A 26,054-nucleotide genomic window follows, 5' to 3' on the forward strand; every position below is an offset into this window, starting at 1 on the left:
TGTACTGGTCTGGACAAAGACAATAGCAGATCTACAAGCTCACAAAGCATAATGATAAATCATACTTCACTGCATGAATACAGAGAGAGAATTTTACAAACGGCAAAACTGAAAATTGTATGTGTTTTGCTGTGTTTATGGCTGTGTTCAAAGGGAACATAATAATAATTTGTCAGTAACAATTTTGGTCCTTGACTCCTTGGAACTGCAAAATCAATGGCCTTTTGTTAGGATTCCATTTTGTGACATTTGAGAGTCACTTGAGGCAGAACAACAAATCCTATTGATTTATAGAACCTGCTAGTTGCTTTTTAATTAATTTCCAGGGGGGGGAAGAAAAACTTAATTTCCAGCTATGTTTAGTTGTGCATCAGGAAGGCTATTTATTTATCTATCCCATTTGTTGTTCAGATCTCTTGTTTATACACTGTAGTATTTAATTTACAATTTTTGGTTGGGTACCCACCCAAGTGTTACACTGGCCTGCTCAAACATGGATTAAGCCTGTTGATGTAGACTCAGTGGAACAGGGCTAACAGTCTGCATGCTGGAACTGCTCCTATTCCTGGGCTAGCTGTCTTTTACACCTCATGTAGAAAAGGTTAAATTAATTAACCATTGGGAAAGCACTTTTAAGAATTGATCATTCGGTATGTCTTTGGGGATTTACCTCTTGGGATAAGTGGACGCACGCACACGCGCGCACGCACACACACACACACACACACACACACACACACACACACACACACACACACACACACACACACACACACACACACACACACACACACACACACACACACACACACACACACACACACACACACACACACACACACACACACACACACACAAACCAAACAAATCCACAATCCACAACAAATCCACTTTAGGGGGTCTATTGTAGCTGGATCAGAATTGCAATTTCTCATTTTTCCCACCATAGTTTTACAATAAACCCAGAACTTGGGGTTGATCATGTACCAAATATCTGCAAGGCATGTACCAGGCCTGCACCAGGCATGTGCTAGACATGTACCTAGCATGTATCAAACATGTATCACATATGCACTAGGCATGATGTACCATCCAGCAGACTTGTACCAGGGAAGTATGAGGCTTGTACCAGACATACATGAAAACGTCAAAAATGTAATACATGTATCTATTCTCTATATAGTACAAACTGTATCTTTCTATTTGTGCTTCTATTTCTTCTCTCCCTCATAATCTCTCTTTATTATTCTTTCCTCCCCCATTTTCATCTTCTATCTGCAGGGACCCCAGTCGCCCGACTAGCCTGCTGCCCGCCGATTGGACCTCAGGACTGGGCTTGGGGAGAGAGGATGAGCCCCTGCCTCCAGGGCTGGAGGCGCTGCCTCTTAGACTGATGCAACAGGACTGCACTGCTGTCAAAACCCTGCTGCTCAGACTGCGGCGAGCTCTACAGGAGGTGGGGGACAGATACGCACACACACGTTACACAAACACACACGCGGATACATGCACAATTTGAATGGAGATACTGTATAAGCTATATGACTTTTATATAAGATTCCACCACAGGACGAACACATTTCTTGTGTTTGAAGTAGAATTTTGCAGAATTCAAAATGACCTTTTACACATAATCCCCTTTCCATTTTGTCCCCTTTACCTTTGATATTGTTTGTCACACAGAAGTACACAACTCCACACAAACATATACAGTACGCCTACATCGCTTCTTTACCTACTGTATATTCCGCGGTGTATTTCTATAATCAATCATCTTACATATTTTCTGGATGTTTATTTGAGCAGTCATTAACTTCAGTGTTTGGCACTATAATGAAACAAATGGAGCCCACATTATTGGACACGTTTCAAAATTAAAAGTCAGAGAACAGCATGTTTTTATTTATTGGAAGGTTATTCCTTCACGAATCCCATCTAAACACTTTTAGAACAAAGTTCTTTGATTTTTCTCACTCAAACACCTGTCACAGACAACTCAGTCACAGACCTGTGATTTAAGTTTTTAATACATCTACCGGTAGTCCTCTTAATAAAACAAAGTGATTGCATTACTTGGAGCCACACCAGTCCTTCACTGACAGTTTTGTGTGTCAGTCAACTACTATACTATACATCCCTCCTAAAGCACAGGCATTTATGCTTTTAGAAAGTCTCTGCAAATCAATATGTTGTTGTTCATTTCACCAAATAGTCCCTTGCGGGGGGGGGGGGGGGGGGGGGGGGGGGGGGGTGGGGGGGGGTGGCTTACTTTCAACTTGCCTCAAAGTACATGCACTCACGTTACACTCAAATATTTCAGGCGTACACATATAAACACAGCATGACTCTGCTTTTCAACACATTGTATGCTGGGCTATTCTGTCCTGTACTTTGGTCTCACTGTGACAAAACGAAGTATGGTCACAGTGTTCAGTCATGCACTCTCTCTCACTGGCCTAGTGCTGCAGAATGGAACGTTCTGAACCAGAAGTAGTGCTGCTGGAATCGTTTTCACTGGATAGTATTTCATAAACAGTCATGTATTTTACCAGATCTTTTTACTAAGATGTGTGAACTTGTTTTGGCGTTGGTCACTTACTGGCACAAAGCTATATATTAAGGCGAGGTCGCGTGCACACATCCGCATGGGTGACGGCAGACTGCTGGGCGTGCAATGGCACTTTGGCATGGGGGCTCAGATCAACATATTGAATGAATGATGTACTGGCCATATATGGAGCGTGTCTTGAGTGTACAGGGTTTGAGGAGGTCTGGCCATATATGGAGCGTGTCTTGAGTGTACAGGGTTTTATGATGTCAGATCAACATATGGAATGTCAGAACAGGTCAGCTCCATATATGGAGATCTAAGGGTGGCAGCGGGGGCAGTGTCTTGAGTGTACAGAGTTTGATGATGGCCCAGGTAGGGCCGGGCCTTAATCTTCGGGCCTGTTGAGAACTCTAGTTTTTGCCGACTACCGGGCGTGGCTGCACTATTAACTTTGGGGCGGGCCCGTCTAGAGTTTGAATGGACAGGTATCAGTCAAAAGGGAGACATCAAAGAAGAAGGACGGGTGGGGTAGGATCAACATATGGAATGACAGAACAGGTCAGCTCCATATATGGAGATCTAAGGGTTTGAGGTTTGAGGTCAGATGTAGTAGAGTTGATGGCCGGCTCCATATATCCAGATCTAGGTGATGATTCCGTCTTCTCCATGTATGGCTCCCCAGGAGGTCAGTGTTGTGATCTTCATATGTGGAGACAGCCATATATGGTGGCGTGACGTGTCACGAGGCATGATGTCATTAGGTGTGACCATATATGGAGGCGTGATGTCACACGGCGTGACCATATATGGAGGCGTGATGTCACGAGGCGTGACCATATATGGAGGTGTGACCGACTGACCAACTGGTGGGAAATGCAGGTTTTCGTAGTAAACTGCGACCTACGTACAGTCGCAATAATACTGTATATTGTTAATGCATGCATTCTTTGTCAGTTATTCATACATGCATTTATATTCTATCGATCACTTTGTCTTAAATATGCATTACTTGGACATTTATAATATAAATGTCTAATATACATGTAGGAGCTGCCAAGGAGCGCAGATGATAAAACCTTAGACTCAACAAGTCTAGCTGAAAGGAAATCCATTAGCTCTGCCAGTCAGTCATCTACATGGATGACTGACCATCTCCAAATACAACATTATTACACGCATGCACGCACGCACACACGCACCACAGAATGAATCGCTATACAAAACACAGGAAATAAAATCTGTTTATGTTCTGTTTTGGTCCTCTCCTCTCCATAGTTTTTGATGCTACAACAAGTTTTAATTTCATATTATTCTGAAAACTTTTAGAACAAAGTTCTTTGATTTTCCTCATCTAGTCCTCTTAATAAAACAAAGTGATTGCATTACTTGGAGCCACACCAGTCCTTCACTGACAGTGTGTCAGTCAACTACTATACTATACATCCCTCCTAAAGCACAGGCATTTATGCTTTTAGAAAGTCTCTGCAAATCAATATGTTGTTGTTCATTTCACCAAATAGTCCCTTGCGGAGGGGGGGGGGGGGGGGGCCTCAAAGTACATGCACTCATGTTACACTCAAATATTTCGGGCGTACACATATAAACGCAGCATGACTCTGCTTTTTAAAGGCTTTGGTGTTTTACTTTGGGCAATAAGACTCATTCAGAGTGAATAGTGGGAAATTGTGAAATTAGCTTCACTGTTTCAAATTAGCTATAACGGTCAATTAGTTAAGCACTTATACATTCCAAGTACTTTGGTCTCACTGTGAAAAATCTAAGTACCATATTGATGGTCACAGTGTTCAGTCATGCACTCTCTCTCACTGGCCTAGTGCTGCAGAATGGAACGTTCCGAACCAGAAGTAGTGCTGCTGGAATCGTTTTCACTGGATAGCGGTCTTTTATAAACAGTAATTTATTTTACCAGATCTTTTTACTTTACAATTTTTCAAAGATGTGTCAACTTGTTTTGGCTTTGGTCACTTGGCACTAAGCTATATATAATTTAGGGCGAGGTTGCGTGCACACAGACAACTCAGTCACAGACCTGTGATTTAAGTTTTTAATACATCTAGTCCATCTAGTGCATTACTTGGTTTGTATTTATTTTCTTTTTTTTTATCCCCATTTTTATCCCACGATTTTGCAAACCATTTTTTCACCTAGTGGGGAGGACAGCGTACTGACCTCATTCTTCCTTCTATGCATGAGTTGTCCAAGCTGCTTCTTTTCACCTGACTGGGGGGAGTTTTCCCAGCCGGACGTAGCACGTGGAAGGAACACGTTATTCCAACTAGTTCCTAACTTCCTTTCCCCTCCATCAGGTGCCCCGGCTGGCCAGGGGGAGGTAGTTTAGAGACCAGGATTGCTGTATGTTTTTTGTGAGGGTACCTATATACATACCCTATAGGCCAGGGGACACGGGGAGAACATGCAAACTCCACACAGAAAGGCCCTTGCCTTTCAATCTTGCCTATGGGCATTATCTCAAATTAAACATATCTGTCTCTAATTAAAGTGTTGCATTTACATAACTTTGTGGAGTGCATTCTGCATTTCGCCTGACAACATTTAGCAGAAGCCCCTCCTTTTTTGAGTTATGGGCCACAGTAGGTTATTTTAAGCATTCCGCTTACCGATTTCACTGGCGTGTATGTGATTAAAGGGTTGTGTCAACCCCTAAGCTCTGCTTTCCTTTGTCAGCCCATTCATCATCTTTAGACACCGTGCTCCTAGGCAGTCCAAGTCATTAAACCCAGCGCGCCCAGGCAGTTTCCACCATTCTTGAATCTGAAAGGCTTTTTACTGAACCAGATCTAATTGAGGGGACAGTTGTGCACTAAGGCCTTTGGGACAGGGGTGACCTTAAAGATTGAGGGAGAGGGGGGGTGGCATGTGTGGCTATAGGTGCAGTGTGTTTGTGTCTCTCTGCATGGTGAAGCTCATTGATCACTGTTGACACATTGATGGCCTGATGCCATGGCACACCTTTAAGGGGTAATGTGGAGGTGTGCTTCTTCAAAGGGCAGCCAAACCAATAAACCATCTGAGTAGATGCTGTTCAAAGGTTTGGGCTCTCAGGAGCTGTCTTAAGACCTATACTGTACACTGGAGTGGTATTTTAAAACTGTGCTTGAACAATCCAGATTGTTAATTACAGCAGATGTCTCCATCTCGGAGGTCCTCGTTGTAAGTACAGTTTGTTTCTCTCATACTTACATTACTTACATTTGACTGGGGCTGAATAATTAATAATAATAATAAAAATGAAAAATAAATATCACAATATTGAACTACTGCAGTTTGCGAATTGCAGCAGCTGCAGAGAGGGGTTTCAAAAATGACTTCTAAACAAGGAATTTACGCAAAATTTGATTCATGAATCAAGTGCAATTAATATTTTTACCCATAAATATTAATGTACATAAGGACCATGCATTTTGCATGTTTACTCTCTGTATACTATTGTATACTGTATTACTGCTAAATGTATTCCTTTTTCTTGACATTCCAGGTTTCCATTCATTTCAGATTGATTGTTTGAAGAATTTATTAGAAGTTTTGTTTCATGACAGTACAGTTCTCTGGTACAAGGTCAAGAGAACCACTGCACTAGACCGTTTTGGAAAGGCACATTTTGTTTTATTCCTTCACTGGTATCAAAGAGCATAAAGAAAGATCTTGTGTATGTCCTCCTTATTAGGATTATAAAGATTTGTGTGGCAAATTATGAGAAATTATGTGGAGTAACGCAAAAGTAATGTAACCGGTAGTGTTACGAGTTACTTTCTCCAGGGAGCAATCACGTAATGTAAGGCATTACTTTTTTCAAAAGTAATGTGTAATGTGTAGTGTATTACTTTTTTCAAAAGTAATGTGTAATGTGTAGTGTATTACTTTTTTGAGTAACAGACCCCAACTCTGCATGGGACTGAAGTAAGTTAATTAGCCTGGGGTCCACCTACACTACAGTATGCTTTTTTTTTTTTAAGATATTTTTTTGCGGCTTACGCCTTTATTGATTTTTTAAGGGATAGAAAGTAGGCTGACAGGAAACGGGAGAGAGATGGGGGGATGACATGCGGTAAAGGCCGTGTCGGGTCCGGGAGTCGAACCCGCGGCACACCGCGACTGGATCACCAGTCCGGTGCCCAGACCGTTACGCTACGGCCTGGGCCTACAGTATGCTTTCTAATAGTTTCTACTATACTGTAGGCAGCTCCTGGCAGGATCCGCCGGGAGAATCTAGACGCAGCTGCACGACATGAGACTAATTAATTAGAGCGACAGAGAGAGAGAGGAGTGTGTGTGTATACGGGTGTGCGTGTGTGCGTCAATTTAACAAAGGTGCAGACGATCAGAAATCAGCAGAGAGTGATCGACTCTCTGGGTTTCCGAGGCTATAAGTTAATGTGCACGTCTCATGTCTGTACTGGACATGGATGGACCGTTTAGCTGATCATAAATTATGTCAAAAGCCAAGACAAACGTAACAAAAATAAAGGCAATGTAATGTCAAGCATGTTTCAAGTGTCTCTGCAAGTTGCATACCATACTCAATCAATCAAACCACCAGAGGGGGCTCAAGTACCACCTAGGCAAATATTATCTTTCCCATGTGGTTATGACAGTAACGAAAAGTGTGCCTGCGGCTGTAAGGCTGTGTTGTCTTGTGTGTTGTTGCTGCTGCTGCTGACACCGGTTTGTGCGTAGTGCGTTGCCAGCGCACATTTTCAGCTCACAGTAAAGTTGCATACCTGTTCAACTCATCTCCTTAGTTGCTGAAAGCAGCAGGACGCAAGTAACGAGTAACGGCCGAACAGACCAGTAACTGTAATGTGATTAATCAATTTGGAGGAGTAGTGTCGTTATATTACTCGTTACCAACCAAAGTAGTGTAGTCACAGTAACTAGTTACTTTGTAATAGCTAGTTACACCCAACTCTGGTCCCAAAGGCAAGAGGGCAGCAGATGGCAAGAAATAGACCAGATCAGAATAACCCCAGCGTTGGAGCTCTTACGTCATCTCAACCTCAACTTATGCCTCATCCATACTTGATTGATCATTGCGTTGCTCACCGACGATAGCTGATCGACAATCTCACAATGCACCGCATTGCAACACCGCGTGAGCTTGTAGATCTGCTATTTACGGCGCGTAACACTGACGTGCTACTAACTATCCATCAGGCATTATCCTCCAATCAGCCTACCTCCTTACCTCTATAGCGTTCCTTCTTGCATTCTTCTTCTACATATATATATCTGCTTTCATGTGAATTAATTTGTGTGTGTGTGTGTGTGTGTGTGTGCGCTCTCTGTGCCTGTGTGCACCCTGGAAGCCCTGCTGCTCCCTGCCTACTGGACACCTGCATGGGGTTGAAAAGCATAAATGTGTCTGATCACAGCAGGCATCATAAAACCCAGAGATTATGTATTGTAGCAAATTGTAAATAAATGTATTTATAATTTGCAATATGAGCATGAGCATTGTGCCGCTAAGCCAGTATAAGTCCTTGTTTGGCTAACTCAACCCATCGAGTTAGCCAATAAATGGAACAAGTTGTTCCATAAATGGAACTAATTGCGCCGTCGGAATTACGAGCGGATCCCACATTTTATGGGTTTGTTTCCTTCTTCTACAGAGCACAGAGACGAGTCCTGCCAGCAGCCTCCAGTCTCTACCCATCAGCCCTTGTAGTGAAAAGTCCCTTCCACTTAAGGTAAGCCTAATGAGAAACCACATGCCATTTGATTTGTTTTTGTCCATGTCTGAAAAATGAAGTAACTAAATGTTGCGGTCTATCCAATGGCCAGCAGGGGTTGACTCTAGGGGCAGGGGTCCTCAACTAGAAATGCTGAAGGTCCACTATTCACTTTTGAAAAAGACTAAGGTCCGGTCCCATGAGCACGCTGCGGGCCACGCAGCGGCCAACCTGTTTAGTACAGTCAAACCAAGGCAAGCTTATACAAAACGGATCACCTCCATAGAAATAAAATGTTTCACAATTCCCCTCCAAATATTCACAGCAAAGGTATTGTGTTGAAGCACAAAGAACACGTTTATTTTGTCAAGTTTTGCCTGCTTAATAATAAGATAAATAGCCCCTTTAAGAGAAATAGCACATTGGTTACCAAGACTAGTTGTCTTTTTTCTTAATTTAACAAAAATCCGACCCGTCTGAAGTGAGTGGTACTGTACTGTACTGTACTGTACTGTACTGTACTGTACTGTACTGTACTGTACTGTACTGTACTGTACTGTACTGTACTGTACTGTACTGTACTGTACTGTACTGTACTGGCCCTCCTCCCTGGCCTGTGTGTGTGTGTGTCTGTGTGTTAGGCTGTGCAGTGACACAGTGACACCTGGTGGTGAACAAATGCTATGTTCGTGCTCAGACACAGGGAGGGACACACACATAGCTGTCTATAGGAGTGGTTGCACCACTCAAAAACTAAATTAATACTCAATAAACTCCCACTTTGCCTCATACCCTCATCATACCTCACAAACACCACCAACTGACCATTATCACTGGTATCATCATAATACCTCACAAACACCACCAACTGACCATTATCACTGGTATAATCATAATACCTCACAAACACCACAACTGACCATTATCACTGGTGTCAGTGGACTTGTCCACTGCTGGGGAAATGCATGGTCAGACCCATAAGGTTCCATTTGGACCCCTGGTGGCCCCAAACCAGACCTTAAGAAACAGTGGCCTATTTGAAAAGCAGTGCACATGAAAGATATTGATTGAGATATTAAAATCTGTTGTTGTAGATGTAATAGTTTGAGTTCTTCAGCAGTAGATAATGGCCATTGGAGTGTGACGTAAAACAAGTAAATGAAAGTGCACTGCATAACTGCAGTGTACGCTACTCTTATCTGGCATTTGAAAATGCCACTTATTTACAGTAGCATACTCAAAATAGATTTAGATGGTTATTAGTGTCCAGGCTACAGTTGTTGAGATCAAAATGATTACTGCTAATGAGAATCATTTTGGTTTTTATAGTAGTATTATACTGTGAGGTCATTATCACAGTGATATACCATAGTTGAATTCATTCACAATACAGAGTTAATCTACTCTTTGTCTGACAAGCATGTAGGAGTGTATTAATGTTTGACATGCTACCTACTGTAAATAACAAATATTACTCCTACGCATGTTCTGTATGTAATGGGCTCAATAGCAGTGCACACACAACAGCAGGTTTTCCTTCAAAGTTAAAATAATGTTCCAGTGCTTGATAGTAACATACATTACGGCTTGCCATGCCTTAGTTATATCAGATTGGATTTGGGGACCCATACAGTCAAAGGTGATAGTGCATGCACATCCACTCTAGCGGCAATACAGGCAACACTGTTAAAGAGACTCAGTTCCACTGGTTTAATATTGATTTGTTTTCGATCACTAGGATCTTCTTCAGGAATACTACTCCTAGTATTCCTGAAGAAGATATAGTGATCGAAACGTTGAATCAATAATAAACCAGTGGAGCTGAGTTTCTTTACCATGGTGTCGGGGATCCATACAGTACCTCTGCTTTTAATATCCCCCTCTGATCATACATGTATATGGTTGGTGGTGATATGTCTTGTCCCTGCTATGCATTTCCTTAATGGGGACATGTAGACTGTCTGATGTCTTTGATAATAACACAATTTAACACTTTAATTTAAAGTGTATGTTAAACTTGGCATCCCTCTTTTGGTCAAACAACCTGTCATGACAGAGGCTCTTTTTCTGTCTATCTTGAGTGTGTGTGGATGATTTATCCTGTTGTGCTCTATATGTTTAACTGGTCAAATTTACAATTTTAGGCATTTAGCAGATGCTCATCTCCAGAGCAACTTGCGAGATCAGAGTAAGCAGAGAAGGCATGAAGCCTCGTCAACAAAAAACAAGGTCAATGGTGACAGTGCTGTTTATAGTATTGTTACTGTTGCTTTTAAATGTTCTAATCTATATGAATTGGTTTGATTTGATTAATATCTGTCTAAACAACATCAAATTTCTTTCTTAACATTTCGTAAGAACAACAACAAAGGATAAAATCTAAATAAGTAACCAACATATATCTGCATAGAAAACTAGCATTGACTGAAAAAGGTGACCAGAAGGGATATAAGGAGAGGGGAGTTCTAGTGGGTGAGGTGGAGTCTGCAGAGGTGTGTAGTCACTCACACCCAGCTCAGGGAGTGCTTCAAACAGCGACCATCCACCCTACACTTTACAGACACTTTCAATGCAGCGTATACTATTTTTTTCCATTAGCTTTGTTGTGCCTTTCGATAGACACCGAGTTGTATTTGTTAAACATTTACTTGGAAAGCAACTCATCTCTATCTACACAGGTGGTGATTCAGTAAAACAACGAGACTTTGTCAGAAAGATGAAATTGGATTTTCCTTTCATCCCTGTGTCTTCTTGCAGCTTGCCCCTCTTTGGGAACAATAAACAGCCATTTTCCCACTTCAGCCCTTTATGGAGCTGACAAGATCGAACAGCGAGCGGGACTACAAGGACGGAGAGGTGTAGAGAGAGAGAGAAAGAGAGGATAGGTAGAGAGAAAGAGGTTGAGAGAGAGGCAAAGTGCCTCGCTTTCCCTGACAAACTCCAGTCCCTTTCTGTCTTCCCAGTCTGTGTGAGCTATGTGATCTGGGGAAGATTTATTACTCTCACACTCTCACACTGTGTGTGTGTGTGTGGTGTGGTGTGGTGTGTGTGTGCGCGCGCGTGTCTTTATGTGTGAAGTTTGAGTATATCAAGGGAAGGATTTTGTGAAGCGTTTGTGTGTGTGTGTGTGGATATTGTGTGGCGTGCATACAGTTACAGTATGTATGTACACTACACACGTCTGTGTCTAATGTATTACATATCGTGTGCTGTATGTGTTCCACTTTGTGTATAGTAGGTGATGTGCGTACGTGCATGACTGCATGCATACAGGTTTATGGGTAAGCATGCGAGCAAGTCCGTTGTGTGTATGCGTGTGTCCTCTTTACTGACCTACATGGAGCAACAGTGGCAGCTTGATGGTACAATAAGGTAAAAATAAAAAATCCCAGGTTAGGACATCACTTGAGAGACGCTATTACCACCCCCCCCCCCCAACACACACAAACAAGCACGCACACACACGCACGAACGCACGCACGCACACACACACACACACACACACACACACACACACACACACACACACACACACACACACACACGGATGGATGGCGAGAGTGAGACGAGAATACATACTCTATGGCATAAAGCTGGAGGTACACGATGGGAACTATGCACAAAAACACATTTCACCCACTTTCTTACTTGTAAAACTGTCAATATAGTTGATTCGCATTACTTGTTATACAAGCCTCGACAGAAAGCGATCAGATAGTAAGTCACATGCAGCCAAGTGGAGCTAAATATACAATGATGTTAACTGAAAAGTACCGTGGGAAGTTTGACTCACATTATGGGGTTTTTGATATTGCCGTGATATCGCTAGGACTTCAGTCATCCAGTTAATGCTTTGCTTTATGCTGAATATAGAAACATGCTCTATTCAAACGCCTCCCCCATTTTGTCATTCAGAATGTTTTCATGGCAGAGATGTTGTACCTGAGAAATTGGCACCATCTTCCAATTAGCGTCAATGAAATGGTGACACACTGTGACAAGAGACACTGAGGAAATGGCAGAAAGATAGTTAGAGGTAGTATAAATATATACACAGGACAGCCTAGTTAAAATGAGATGGAACAACAAACGTGAGTTGGAGATAGTTGAAGAAAGAGTTATAAGATTGAGAGGGAGAATTTGAGTCAGTGACTGTGTGGCCAAAAATAGGTCAAAATAGCAGTTACTGAGAGGAGAACTTTGTTTTGGTTGACACTATGGGAGACAGAAAGAGGAGAGTGATGGAGACTAGGACACAGTGTGGAGCCCTTAAGCCTAAAATACATGAGCCGACAGTTGGATCAAAACAGCAGGGTCCCGAGCGCCCGGGGGTGGTCTGCTTGGTGTGTGTTTATTTTCGGCTGACATCACAGAAGAGGTCAGGAGCCCGATTAAAAAAAATGAATCAGTGCTTCGCCATTGCCTGTAGTAAATTTAGAACCAATCTGCCTATACAATGGAGTAGGAGAAGGTTGTGGGTCGGCGGCATTTTCCACACGGAGAACGTGTCATCTTGTTGTTCTTGTTTGATTGATTGTTGTGAGGGAGGCTCTCGCAGTTTTGGGCACGTTGAAATCTCAATTTGTCTGGGCCATGATGTAATGCAAATGAGGAGGAGGCCAACCAACAGCGCAGTGAGGGCAAAATATTCTGTCTGAGGATTGGAATTAGTTTTTGAAGGGACCACTGCCGACACTTGCTGCTGTGACCCCAGCTGTTGTCAGCCAACTGTTGGCTCTAATTTAGGCATTTAGTGAACAATTTACACGTTTCCAGATCCACTCTGATGTCGTTACTGTGTGCGTTCGTGTGCGAGAGAGAGAGAGAGAGAGAGAGAGAGAGAGAGAGAGAGAGAGAGAAACAAGGACATACAGTGACGTTGGCTAGAGGGATAGAGGACAAAACGGAGTCGCTTACAGGAGGAGACAGAGGGGAAAGAAGGGAAAGATAAGAAGGTATAGGCGGGATTTGAAGGTTTGTTTGGAAGAACAGAACTTGGCGTTCCAGAAAATGACACTGCGGGTGTAAAAATAATCTACAGTAGCCACCTGAGAGGCTGCGGTGCCACTGTGTGGCCTAGTTTATCTCAGGCCCGTTGCACACGTACGTCACCATGGTCACGTGATTCTGTCCCAAATAGGCCACGCTATGGAATTTCAGAAGACTGGACGAAGTCTCGCATCATACTTTTTTCTTTTTTCTGTCTGAGGCATAGACACAAAAGATGTTTTAAGACAGTGCTTGAGTGACTGGGATTTTTTTCAGTTCACACACTGGGTCATACTCCCAAGAATACAGTATTTATTAGATATCGACCAAAGGGTTTCATTTCATTTGGTGTTAAATATCCACAGGAGCATGAACCAGTGTGCAGACGTTTTTATGCTTTGTGTCCAGCAACTGGTATTTCATTGTTTGGGTGTACATGCTTTTGTAAACTTTTGTACCATTAACTACGAATTAGGCTATCATCTGTGGAAACTGTTGTATTTCAAGGGGAACTTTGCCTATATTTCCTTTAGTGTAAATGATATTGCGAGGAGTCTGTGAGAATCTGACAAACGCTTTTTGGTGTGTTGAGAGTTTGCAAGATCTTGAACGCGAGCTCTCGACACTGGGAACACACGTTTGAAATTGTGTCTGTTTCACATTAACTATTACATCAATACAGGCCTGTTGTATCTTGTAGCGAAATAAACACAACCTGTACTATTTGTATATAGCCTACCAGTGGTTTTCAAGTGGGGATGCATAGTTGAAATCAGTTTGTAATAATATATAATATATATATATAATAATATAATATATAATAATATATGGTTATACTATATACTAACTATATACTAACGTTTCGACCGTCGAAACGTTAGTCGTGCTTCTAAAAAAATGTCGTGTGTGTGTGTGTGTGTGTGTGTGTGTGTGTGTGTGTGTGTGTGTGTGTGTGTGTGTGTGTGTGTGTGTGTGTGTGTGTGTGTGTGTGTGTGTGTGTGTGTGTGTGTGTGTGTGTGTGTGTGAATGTAATGCACAATCATTGTAATGCACCATGTATAAAGGCGCTATATAAATGCACCATTTACCATTTGTAAATGAACCATTTATTTTTTCATAGACCTGGTTGCTTATTTCTCTCAAAAAATCTGGCAACACTGCAGACCATTGGAAGCACTGACATACACATTAGTTCCTAAAATAATCCACACAGATAGACTCACTCACACATCGGCAAAAATTCACACAACACACAACAAGATTCAATTTCACACATGCACCAAGGTAAAACACAACACACTCCATTTCGTGTCTCAGATAAATCTGGGGCACTGCAGTATGCCAAAGTCATTTATCCATCTCTCCATCTGTCTTTCTCTCTCTCTGTCATTGGAGATAACCTTTTCCCCAAACACTGTCTGTTGGTCTGAACCTAGCACTGACTGCTGGGTTGTCCAGTCTCTCACATACTCTCGAATACTCGTACTCTGAGTGTGTGTGTGTGTGTGTGTGTGTGTGTGTGTGTGTGTGTGTGTGAGAGAGGCTATAAAGTCATCTGGATTCCTGCTGACTTCCTGAGCTGATATCAACCTCTACACCACACACACACACGCGCACCCAATTATTGATTCCCCCAAATTATGCATTTTCTATTTAACTTTTAGAGTACAAGGTCAGCGTTCCTGTTACAACAGCTTTTGAGGATAAACAAAGTTAACACACATAAATTAGTATATCCTGTAATAAATTGAAGTGTGATATCCTTCACGGTCGCTGCACAAAATTCTTGCACAAAAGAGCATCTTTAATAGCAGAATAGCATCCCTATTCTGAGCATTCTGACCTACTGTATAGGTGAACCTTTGGCATAAATAGGAGAACATTCAGCAAAAATAGCAGACTGACATGCTCATATGTGTGCCTATGTGAGCTTGTAGATCAGGTAGTTTAGGTGTGTGGTTATGTGAGCTTGTAGATCGGCTAGTTTAGGTGAAGAGATCTATTGTAGAGGGGAAAAAAGGATGCTGAAGAAAAGACCCCTGGTAGACACAGACCAACAAAGTTTAAGTTTAAGTGGTGTATACATCATCGTTCAAGTACACTGTGAGATCAATGTATACAGTAGATGTGTAGGCCGCAGGGTCACAGTCACACTATCCGTAAAAGTATTTTTGACTAGTTTTTTTGGAAGTGTTGCCATATTGACATCAGGGGTGGCGCTTAACAATTCTACTGCGAAATACGCGTTACCCGCTATTTAATAAAATATTCTACACTGCCGAGATTGTTTTATATTATTACCTTTAGAGCATGCGCTGAAGTATTTGCAGCTTTCAACGACAAAAATCTGAAAAATAGTCCGTCGGCATGTTATGATCATCCACACCAGCGGCCATTACAATGCAGTACAGGATCCGCCTCTATGAGGCATTGTAGTGTACACCCCTTTGTCCATACCTCTCTCAATCTCCAATCCTGTCTTTTATCTTGTTCTCTCTTGTCCGTTGGGTCAGGAGGTGCTGGTGTTATTGTCGACGAATATGAGACTGTCAGAAACAATATGTCTGTGTCTGTCTCTCTCGGTCTTTATCCCCCCCTCTCTCTGTCTCTCTCTCCCTTCTCGCCCTCTCTCTTTGTCACTCTTGATTACATTATTATCAGTCTCTCTCCCTTGACTGTATATGGTAACAGTGGCTCAGGAGGTAGAGTGTCCGCTTGGGAATCAACTACTCCTAGTTTTGTGTCGAAGTGTCCTTTAGCAAGCACACATAGGGTGCGTTCGGAAATGCGCACCGGGAATGTGGTCAGTTTGTTGAGTGTGGTGGGCGGTGACTTCACAGAGTGCGTTCAGTGTGCCTTATTTACGAACGACCACAGCTGTGACGCATTCACACCGGACAACCCCAGCTTCAGGGTAGGGTCGCTCAGTGCAGGCACTCGGCACACCCGGTGCTCAGCGCACTGGATTTTCGAACGACAATGCACCGAGTGCACTGAATAAACGAACGACAAGAGAGCACACCAGTGCGTTCAGGGCGCATTTCCGAACACACCCTTAAACCCCAACTGCTCCAGATGAGTCTCATCTGGAGCTCAATCAAGGTATCAATCACCTCATCGGATGAGGTGATTGATACCTTGGTTGCTTCTGCCGTCGGTATGTGAATGAGTGAATGTAAGCTCATTGTCAAGTGCTTTGGAGAAAGAATGCCATATATACCGTAAATGCCCTATTTACTATGTGTTTTTGCATTGATTAACTTGTTCACTGAAGGGATAGTGCATTATTGTTGACAGACAGACACATACAGTAGCACAAACAGATGGGCACACACTGACAGACAATCAGACAGTGCCTTAAGTCTTTGTGCGTGTTTGAGGTGTTCTTTATGCGTCATGCCTCTAATCAGTCCCTCAGAGGACAGAGAACAAGTAGCAGGCCTTAAACCAACCAGCTGATGCTTTTAAACAGTTCCCAGGAGTGAAGACATGATGGGAGAGGAAAGCACATTGGGGTGAATGGGTGAATGTACACAGATATGGAACAAATGTAACTATTCCATTCAAATCCACATTCTCAGAGTGTACTGTTTGGCTGATGCAGCTAAACTATAAACACAGATTTTTGTTGCGACCGTATGTCGCAGATTACTATGAAAACTTGCAAAACCAGGTCATTCCATCACTTCTCGGGACATCACGCCTCGTGACACGTCACGCCTCGTGATATCGCGCTTCATGACACGTCACACCACCATGACCGGCAGTTCATCACGCCTCGTGACACTCTCCATATATGGCCATCTCGACACTGACCTCATCAAACCCTGGATAGCCATACATGGAGAAGACTAGATCTAATCACCTAGATCTGCATATATGGAGCCGGCCAGCAACTCTACATCTGACCTAAAACCCTTAGATCTCCACAGAGCTGACCTGTTCTGACCTTAGAGTATATATATTTATAGAGAAGGCACCCAGAGGAAATCTTGAGGCGAAATGGACATAGTGGCCGAATGAAGGTATTGCAGCCTGGCCCCAAACACATGAACGCGCTGTCCGTTGACTATCATTGTACACGTTCACGACGGACGACGCTCGTGCACGTTCAACGGCAGCGCGTTCATGTGTTTGGGGCCACTCACCATTGCAATCCGTCCCAGAATGCACTCTGTTCCTACCAGTAAGGAGGAGTGAATCCACCTCATGCGCTTTTGAGCAACTTAATGCAAGTGGATGGGAGGAGAACTCGGGTGTCTTCTCTATAGTTACATATACTACATATACTCTATGGTTCTGACGTTCCATATGTTGATCTGACCTCATCAAACCCTGTACACTCAAGACACGCTCCATATATGGCCAGTACAGAATTAATTCCATATGTTGATCTGAGCCCCATGCCAATAGAGCCAGCAGTCACCCAGCGGTCTGCCGTCTCCCAGGCGGATGCGTGCACGTGACCTCGAGGTCGCTTCTCGCCCTTTAGGGCGAGGTCACTTCTCGCCCTTCGGGTGTCTTACTGGTTTAGTGTAATGTAGTGCGGTTTAGTTTAGTTTCTAGTTGTTTATAGTGTCAGTTATTCTTCTTGGACAGGGGCGGAGCAAGGAACTCTTTTATAAGTAAGGCAACGCCAATTCAAGGTCTCTCGGACAAGAGAGCTCATTTCCCATTGATTTTCACTGTAGAGACCGGCGGCAGTCCACTGGATGCAAAAGCAGCAACAGGGATGAGGGACCTCTGTTTCTCCCCCCAGTACAGTGCGGGTCGTGGTGTAAGCTTAGTGGTGTGGTGGTAGCCTGCAAGTTTAGAGTATGAAGACTCAACACCCTCCAGACACGCAGGACACAGAGAAAATAGATGTGTATTCTGTCTGATACACTGTCCGTCGGCCTTGAATAGGCCTATAGGGGGCGAAGTACATAGCAAATATACACAAAAAGCCGCTCAACTGAGGGGATGCACAAGCGTTGCCGAAGCAGGCCGTTGCCTTACTTGGCCTACAGTGTATCCGCCGTTGCTATTGTACTCATGATGCTAATAAAACGCTATCAGTACTATTTAATACCTCACAGTACTCATTGTTTGTTTGATTTTATTATATTAAGAACAGCTTTGTCTCTGTTGCACTTGCAGTTGCAGCCCCTCATTGGTTTTATTTTGTTCTTGGCACTGGATGGTCCCTTTTATTAATTCTATTTTAGTCTGGTGTGTGTGTTGTTTATTTTCAAATCAGATTTTTTGTTCTGCGTTTTTATTAAAGGGGGATGAAACCTGCAGTTTATAGTTTAAAAATCCAATCAAATGGGAGTGGTCCATCTCCACCTGCACACACTTTACTGGTGGTGGTGACTATTTTAAAACTGGTTAGAGTTGTACTAAAGTATCGCACTATAAAACACCCAATGACGTTCAAAACATCAAACATTCACCAACTTTTTAGTTTTAGTCCTGACATTTTACATGCGTGGGATTACTGGATTTGTCTCTAATACCAGGTACTTTTGGCAGCAATTATTGAGATCCACGTAGTTTAACGATTTTGAAGGCCACCATAATATTAATCTTTTCTAAAAATGAGTCTCTACTTTCATTGGGGGGGGGGAGTGTCTCACTGCGATGTTCCGTTCTTTAGTTATTGGCAGTTGAATATAGCTTGTTTTCACCAAAATGCTGTCTAGTGGGAACAGACAGCAGAGAATGATTTATTTTTATAAATCTTATGATTTTAGACTCTAGATCCGACTTTAGATTCACATTATTTACGCGTGTCATCTTCTCACATGGTCACTCACAGGTTGCGGAAGAGTGCCCTCTATCGTAAGTAACTGAAAACACCAAATGACTCATAAATGCGTCAATGGCAGTAACTAAAACTATAACTACAAAGAGACATTTTACGATAACAAGTAAGACGCGCAAACGCGGGAAGCGAACGCAGCTCGTGTGTGTGTGGTTGTGTGTGTGTGTGTGTGTGTGTGTGTGTGTGTGTGTGTGTGTGTGTGTGTGTGTGTGTGTGTGTGTGCTACAGCTGCGCCCTGTGTGTGTGTGTGTGTGTGCTACAGCTGCGCCCTCTGGTGGCGGGCGGGTGGTGTCACAGCGGGACAGACACACACACACACACACATACACAGACATGAGCAGCAGGGTCTCATAGTAAGTGGCTCACTGCATTCGCAATTATGTGAGTGGCCACACTGATCAACGGCTAGCACTAAACACATGTTTGTGCTTGGTGTGAACGGCGCTTTAGTCATTATTTTGAAGTCTTTGAGGGTGAGAGTTTGTGAATGTTGGCAATTCCTCTGATTATTTAGAAGTCTGCCTAATACATACTCGTGCTGGCAGCTCTTTGCTCCCACATCTTAGGGGTTTGTATTTTCAGTTTTACCGGAAGAAAGGTCACTGAGGGCAGTGGAATGAATTGTAATGATCGCTGGCTTGCGATGGTGATAAATAAGTCAATATTGCACACAAGGACTGTGGTGGTGAAAGTTCTGCTGAATGGATGTAGTGGAAATTTTACACTGAAATACGTTAAGATTGACTATGTATTATTCCCCTAAACTAAATCGGGTTCTCATCCCCCAAATTATTTTGGGGGTCCCCAAATAAAAGAAAAAGGAAATGTTTTTATTTTATTTTTTGCAACTGAATGGCCAAAGCATTTCCCCAGCCAAAAACGTTGAGAAACCCTGATCTAAGTGAAACTTTGGACGGACATTCCCAATAGGCCAAGGAAGTGCCTCTGCCCCATTTTTTCCCTTCAAATCAGCCTCATGGTGGCACTATAACAGGGTGCTTCTTATTTTTAACCATAATGTACAAAAAAGTGATGTATCAAGATGTATCAGTCAGATTTTTCAGATTCCATTTTGATTGGCTATGCAACCCAGCTTGGCGGAGAGTGCACTTTTCTAGTTTGATCTATAATCGTAATACTCTATGGATCTAATACAACTAATTTACATTTTTGCATTAGTGTTTCAATACGAAGAAGAAGAAATTACAAGTTCCTTACTAGTGCTGCATTTTGCACTTGAATTTAGCATTAACCCCCTTGTGGCCAAGACTACGTCAAGCCCATAGACTGCCATGTTAATTGACGTAGTAAATCAACAAATCCCTCCAAGCCAATGACGTTATCTGCGTAGTAGACATACTGCCCTGTCAGTACGTCTTTTTATAACAAAATATTGCAATTGTTTGACATTTTTTTTATTATTTTTTATGTAATCTACCAAAAACCGGCCGAAACCCGCGCGATCGTGCACTATCGTGCACGCGCGCCGTCTCTATGTGATCCGCGGCAAAAAATGTGATATTTTGGGATGTTCCTGGCCGTTTTTAAGCTTAATCTGACTAAGTTATGACAAAGCTAATGTTAGTTTAGCAATCCGGACGGCCAAGCTATAAGCTAGGGGTCAAATTAGCTTCCTTTGTTTACCTCGTTTGACAGGAAGTGATTTAGCCAGATTTAACACTTTTGTCAAAATCAGAATAATGGAACGTTCCTGCCATCAGGTGGAACTTCTGGGTATTACTTTGAAATCGAAAGTAAAACTTGATGTATTGTATTTAGATCGCTGATCCCTCTTATTGCATTAAAATGACGAATTAAGAAATGGGGCATTGGCCAGCATTGGCCAGATTTGGCGACTTTTTGAATGGCAATCGAAAAATGTGAGATATGACCACAATGTCACGAAATGTCTCATTTTATAGATCCAAGTCACTACTTTACAATGAAAACATAATTATGATTATAGCTTGTTCCATCGTTTACTTATAAGCTTTTTAGTAGACCTTGGTTTCAGTGATAAGTCAAACCAAGGTGTACTAAAGTGCTTATAAGTAAACGAAGGAACATGCTAGGAACATATTTTTGTAAACTAGAAAACTAGAGATGTGCAGCTTTAAAATGAGATATTTCGTGACATTGTGGTCATATCGCACATTATTCTATTGTCATTCAAAAAGTCAGCCAAAGCTGGCCTAAGGCACAATAAGATGTTATTAAGGTTGGCAACTAAGCCATTAGAGGGTTAAGAGGGCTTTTAACAGCAGTACTCATCCACATTGGCAGAGTGGTTTAAAACTAAATCAAGTGATCCTTCATTATCACTAAATTGTACTTAGCGATGAGTAATATTACTGTACACCACTTTTCAATTTGATCTGTTCAACAAAAACGTAGGCTTCCGGTTTTTTTGGCTACTATTCTGAGCTGATTGTGTGTTCACATTGAGGATTTTTAATCAGACTGCTGAAATACAGTGCAAACTGCTGTTTAGTGCCACGTAAACTGACAGAAGGCCCTTGAATCAATGATCTCTCAGGAACTTGTGGAGGCTTTTTCCTCCTGAATCCACCCCTAGACCCTGCTTGGGGGCCACTGCCCCTACTAGACCCTGCTTGGGTCATACTGCATGCCCTTTCTGAAAGATCCAAACTTGGATTTTTACAATTTCTCAGACACATGCCTGGGTTTAGCATCTAAAACATAGGCAGATGCACTTACTTGTGGATGTACTGTAATGCCTATAGTATTATTGTGTAGGCCTACCTTTGCAAACACCTCCTGTAGATATCATTAATACCTCAAAAAATGTCTTATTTTCAGGGCTCCCGGTGGCCTAGTGGTCCAGGCGCATGCCACATATAGGCGCTGGCCTGACAGCGTGTCGCGTGTTCGACATATAGGCGCTGGCCTGACAGCGTGTCGCGTGTTCGAGTCCTGTTCATGACAACCTTTGCTGCGTGTCTCTCCCCTTCTCTCTCTCCATCTTTCCTGTCAATCTTCACTTGAAACTATCAATAAAGGCAGAACAGCCAAAAACAAATCTTTAAAAAAATCCAGCATGTCAGCAACTCTGCTTTCAAGAATGCACTATACTAGGCTATTGGTTTTGGTTAAGTCAGCTCAATGTGATGGTGGGCAAGCTTAAAATGTTTAAAACTAACTTTTTTTTACACCCTCATGTAAAGGTAAAATGTAACGAAATTGAAATAATTACTGGAAACGAGAATTATGCCACGTCCATCCTCATGCTCATTGCTCTGTGCTCACACACTGCATACTGATTGCTGAGTAAACCGTAACAAGAGCATCTATACAAAGGCATGTGAAGTGGCTGCACTGGCTTTGATCAGATTCAGCCCCATTGAGGCTCTTCTATTCATATTAGTAAAATCTTGTGTCCCAGCTTCACAAGTAGTACATTCTTGAAAGATTGGTTGGAAGGGTACATTATGGTTAATCAAGTCAGGCTCACTTAAAGTGTGCACATGTTTTGATAACCCTGTTTCTCCCCAGGAAGTGTAAGTGTCCGATTTGATTAGATGTAACACTCTTTCTCCCATTTCAGTGCTTGTTTGGTCTTTTTGTTTGCTATTGAGACAGATCATCTCAGAGCAGAGGGTCAGAGATTGTGTGTGTGTGTGTGTGTGTGTGTGTGTGTGTGTGTGTGTGTGTGTGTGTGTGTGTGTGTGTGTGTGTGTGTGTGTGTGTGTGTGTGTGTGTCTGTGAAAGAGAGGGGCTCTGCGTAAGTGTGTGCATGCGTGCCTGCATGTGTGCGTGTGGTGTGCATTTTTGGCTTCTGCCCACACAAACCAATAGAATGGCATCAAAAGAAGCGATAAAGGTGCAAGGCCAGGTTTCTCTATCGTCGTTCATCACACAGAGGTCACACAAACACATAAAGACCCTTGGCATTGTGTTCTGTCTAGGTGATGTGTGCTCCCTCAGTGTCCTTTCTGTGTTTCCATACCTCTTTCTCACTCTCCTTTGTCCTCTGACTTCTACTATATCCACATAAGCCAATACTATCTACTGAGTTTAGTTTTCTGAAAGGTGAAGGAACCCATGCCCACAATACATGCGTGCATGCGTGCGCGTGCGCACACACTCACACACTCACACACTCACACACACACACACACACACACACACACACACACACACACACACACACACACACACACACACATGCTCTCTCTCTCTCTCACTCACTTTGCCTTTTGTTTTGTCTGAAGCTACAACTTCTGGTCCATTTTACGTCTGATCATTTGACCTATAAAGATCACAATCTAAATCCATTTTCCCCCATACATTCTGAGCATGTCATTTAGGCAAGAATTCGGCAAACATAGCCAATATGTATGCTCACAACGGATAGCGTTGCAACATGTTGTGATCTTGTAAATCAGCTTTTTTGGGAGAAAATAATTTGGGGGCCTACTGTAGTATAGAGCCTTGGACACTCCGGTAAACTAATTATATAGAGTGGTTAAGTGTGGAGGCGTGCATCTGTCTTCCCCAGGCCATTATATTCATGATATCACGTTGATACGGCCAATTACAAATAAAATGTGTCCAAAACTTGTCAAAATAGGCATTATTTACAATTTACATAACTTTAGCTCGGTAGGGTCCTGGGCAGACCTAAATATATATCTTTGACATTGAAATGGGGATGTATAACTGGGCATTTTTAATGGGTGGATTTGACCTTCAGTCTTGAAATGGGGGAAGAGAGTTAGGATGTTCAGCACAAACAAACAATTAACTTGAAGCCAATACGTGTGTCCTTGTATTCTAGCTTGAACAGTCCATTCCAAATGAACTGAATATAAGTGCAGAAAATGGGCCATTCATTGTCTGAAATGTGGAGAGGAACTGCAGTGATTTTGCATACTTGAACATGCATGTCTCTCTCTCTCTCTCTCTCTCTCTCTCTAACTAAACACATTGTAAGTATTTAGAGATCCTAAAACTGTTTATTCTTATAATGAGTAGGTTAGTTTTTGGGTAACGTTGCGCAAAAAAACTGAAAACAAAACATTCAAAACAATGTGTAACTAGAAAAAGTGCTCCTCAGAGCCCAGGTCTCCGCCAGGTCAGGTAGGTTATTGTGTGCCAGCAATGTAGGTAGGTAGGTAAATACCTACCTAGTGACCTATGACAGAACAAGCAACCAAATCTCACTCAAATTGGTACACATTATCTCTGTAATGTGGCCCCTACACACTGTAGGAGTTTTAAAGTTGTCGGCGAGTCATCAGATCGTCATGTATTTTACACTACAGGAGGCTGTCATTATATCTGTGTGGCTTTCACACTAAACGATTGGTCGCCGACTAGGGATAACACACTGAAAGAGTTCACCAAGATGCGATCCAGACCCGATATAGATTGGGCTTATAACTACTATTGTACGACACAGGACAGGTATTTACCCAAGGAATAAAGGTTATATATTATTATCATCTGATCATCTATCCATACAGTCGACGACCGACAGACAGACAGACAGACAGACAGACAGACAGACAGACAGACAGACAGACAGTGTCAGTGAGTGCTCTCATTGGCTGTAATACAGGACTTCTCGGGACGTGGTCGCAACCCATGTCATACTGTACGATGTCCAGTCGGTGACAGAGCCAAATATCAAACCTTCTTGATATTCAGAAACGGTCTGGGAGGTGTTGGTGAGCACTTTTATCGGCACTATAGCTTCTCGCAGAGCTATATTGCCATATTATGTTTTCAGCGTTTTCCTCAAAACACACGCTTTGCTATTACTCCTACAGATTCAAATGAATACAAATTATCTCTGGGGTCATGTGATCAAGATGTGTGAGTTAGATCCAATTCCAATTGGCTATGACGGCTTTCCAGAGTTTGTGGGCTCTGGGTAGGCAACCCGGCCTGGTGGAGACCTGTGTTCCGAGGAGCACACTATCTGCTACTGTGGGTGTACTCCTGGTAACAAGGTGTATCTTGGCTATCTGCTACTGTGGGTGTACTCCTGGTAACAAGGTGTATCTTGGCTATCTGCTACTGTGGGTGTACTCCTGGTAACAAGGTGTATCTTGGCTATCTGCTACTGTGGGTGTACTCCTGGTAACAAGGTGTATCTTGGCTATCTGCTACTGTGGGTGTACTCCTGGTAACAAGGTGTATCTTGGCTATCTGCTACTGTGGGTGTACTCCTGGTAACAAGGTGTATCTTGCACAAATCCAGCAGCAGCCAGTTTTATTTCACAATCCATATGTTAGTCTGTTACACTCACTCATATGCTCTGTCATTATTCACTCTGCCCATGCAAGTCCCCCTTCCACATATTCCGTTCCCCCATGGACTTGCCAAAAATGATAACGAACGGTTCTAAATTTGAAAAAGAATAATCTTTACCTCTGCCTATGCTGATGCTCACTTCCCATGTGCAATTTCAGATTGATAGGCCAACCGGCTGATGAGAAAAATGGATGTAGACCGTTTAGCTTTTCTTTTTTTTGTACAATAGGAAACTAGGAATCATTACAAGTCACCTTCAAATGTCTACAAAGCATCATTTCTGTGATGTAATACTAAGCACAGGTTTATTTTTATTACTTTGAGTAACATGTAGGAACTGTGTCAGGGTGGCTGTGTGTTAGAGGTCATTCAATGGACCACAGTGGTGTTGCTATATAGTTCCCTGCATGTGCTGTCTCTTTAACTATCTCTCTGGTTCTTTAGTTAGATGGCTCCCTATGGTCTCTGACCACCATGCTCTGCCTCAGGGTCTCTCTGTCCTCTCTGCCTCTCACTCATGTTCCTCTTCTCCAGTGTTTCCACTCCTCCCTCCCTCTCATTTGCCCCTGCTTCTCATCCCCTTTTTTCCTTGCCTCCGCTGATGTCCTTGAAGGGGCGGTATCTCTTGCCTCACTCCCATTCCTACTCCACTTCCTACTCTAGCTCATTCATATACTTTCTCCCCCTATATTTTGCCCCCTATCCCTATCCCTATCCCTA

General features: G+C 42.6%; 1 protein-coding gene across 3 annotated transcripts in view; it reads left to right on the plus strand.

Annotated features, from left to right (window-relative positions):
- Positions 1-26,054, plus strand: part of ccser1 (coiled-coil serine-rich protein 1) — a 163,843-nt gene that overhangs the window by 53,309 nt on the left and 84,480 nt on the right. For all 3 annotated transcript variants that reach the window (XR_014570407.1, XM_083784596.1, XM_083784597.1), the window contains exons 8-9: positions 1,282-1,456; positions 8,200-8,277. Coding sequence is in view for 2 of the 3 variants with exons in the window: in XM_083784596.1 (XP_083640722.1) it covers positions 1,282-1,456; positions 8,200-8,277 (253 nt within the window). In the remaining variant the exon portion in view is untranslated. The remainder of the gene's footprint in view (positions 1-1,281; positions 1,457-8,199; positions 8,278-26,054) is intronic.

Source organism: Protomyctophum parallelum (genome assembly GCF_964188405.1).
Source record: "Protomyctophum parallelum genome assembly, chromosome: 15".
NCBI classification, from domain to species: Eukaryota; Metazoa; Chordata; class Actinopteri; order Myctophiformes; family Myctophidae; genus Protomyctophum; species Protomyctophum parallelum.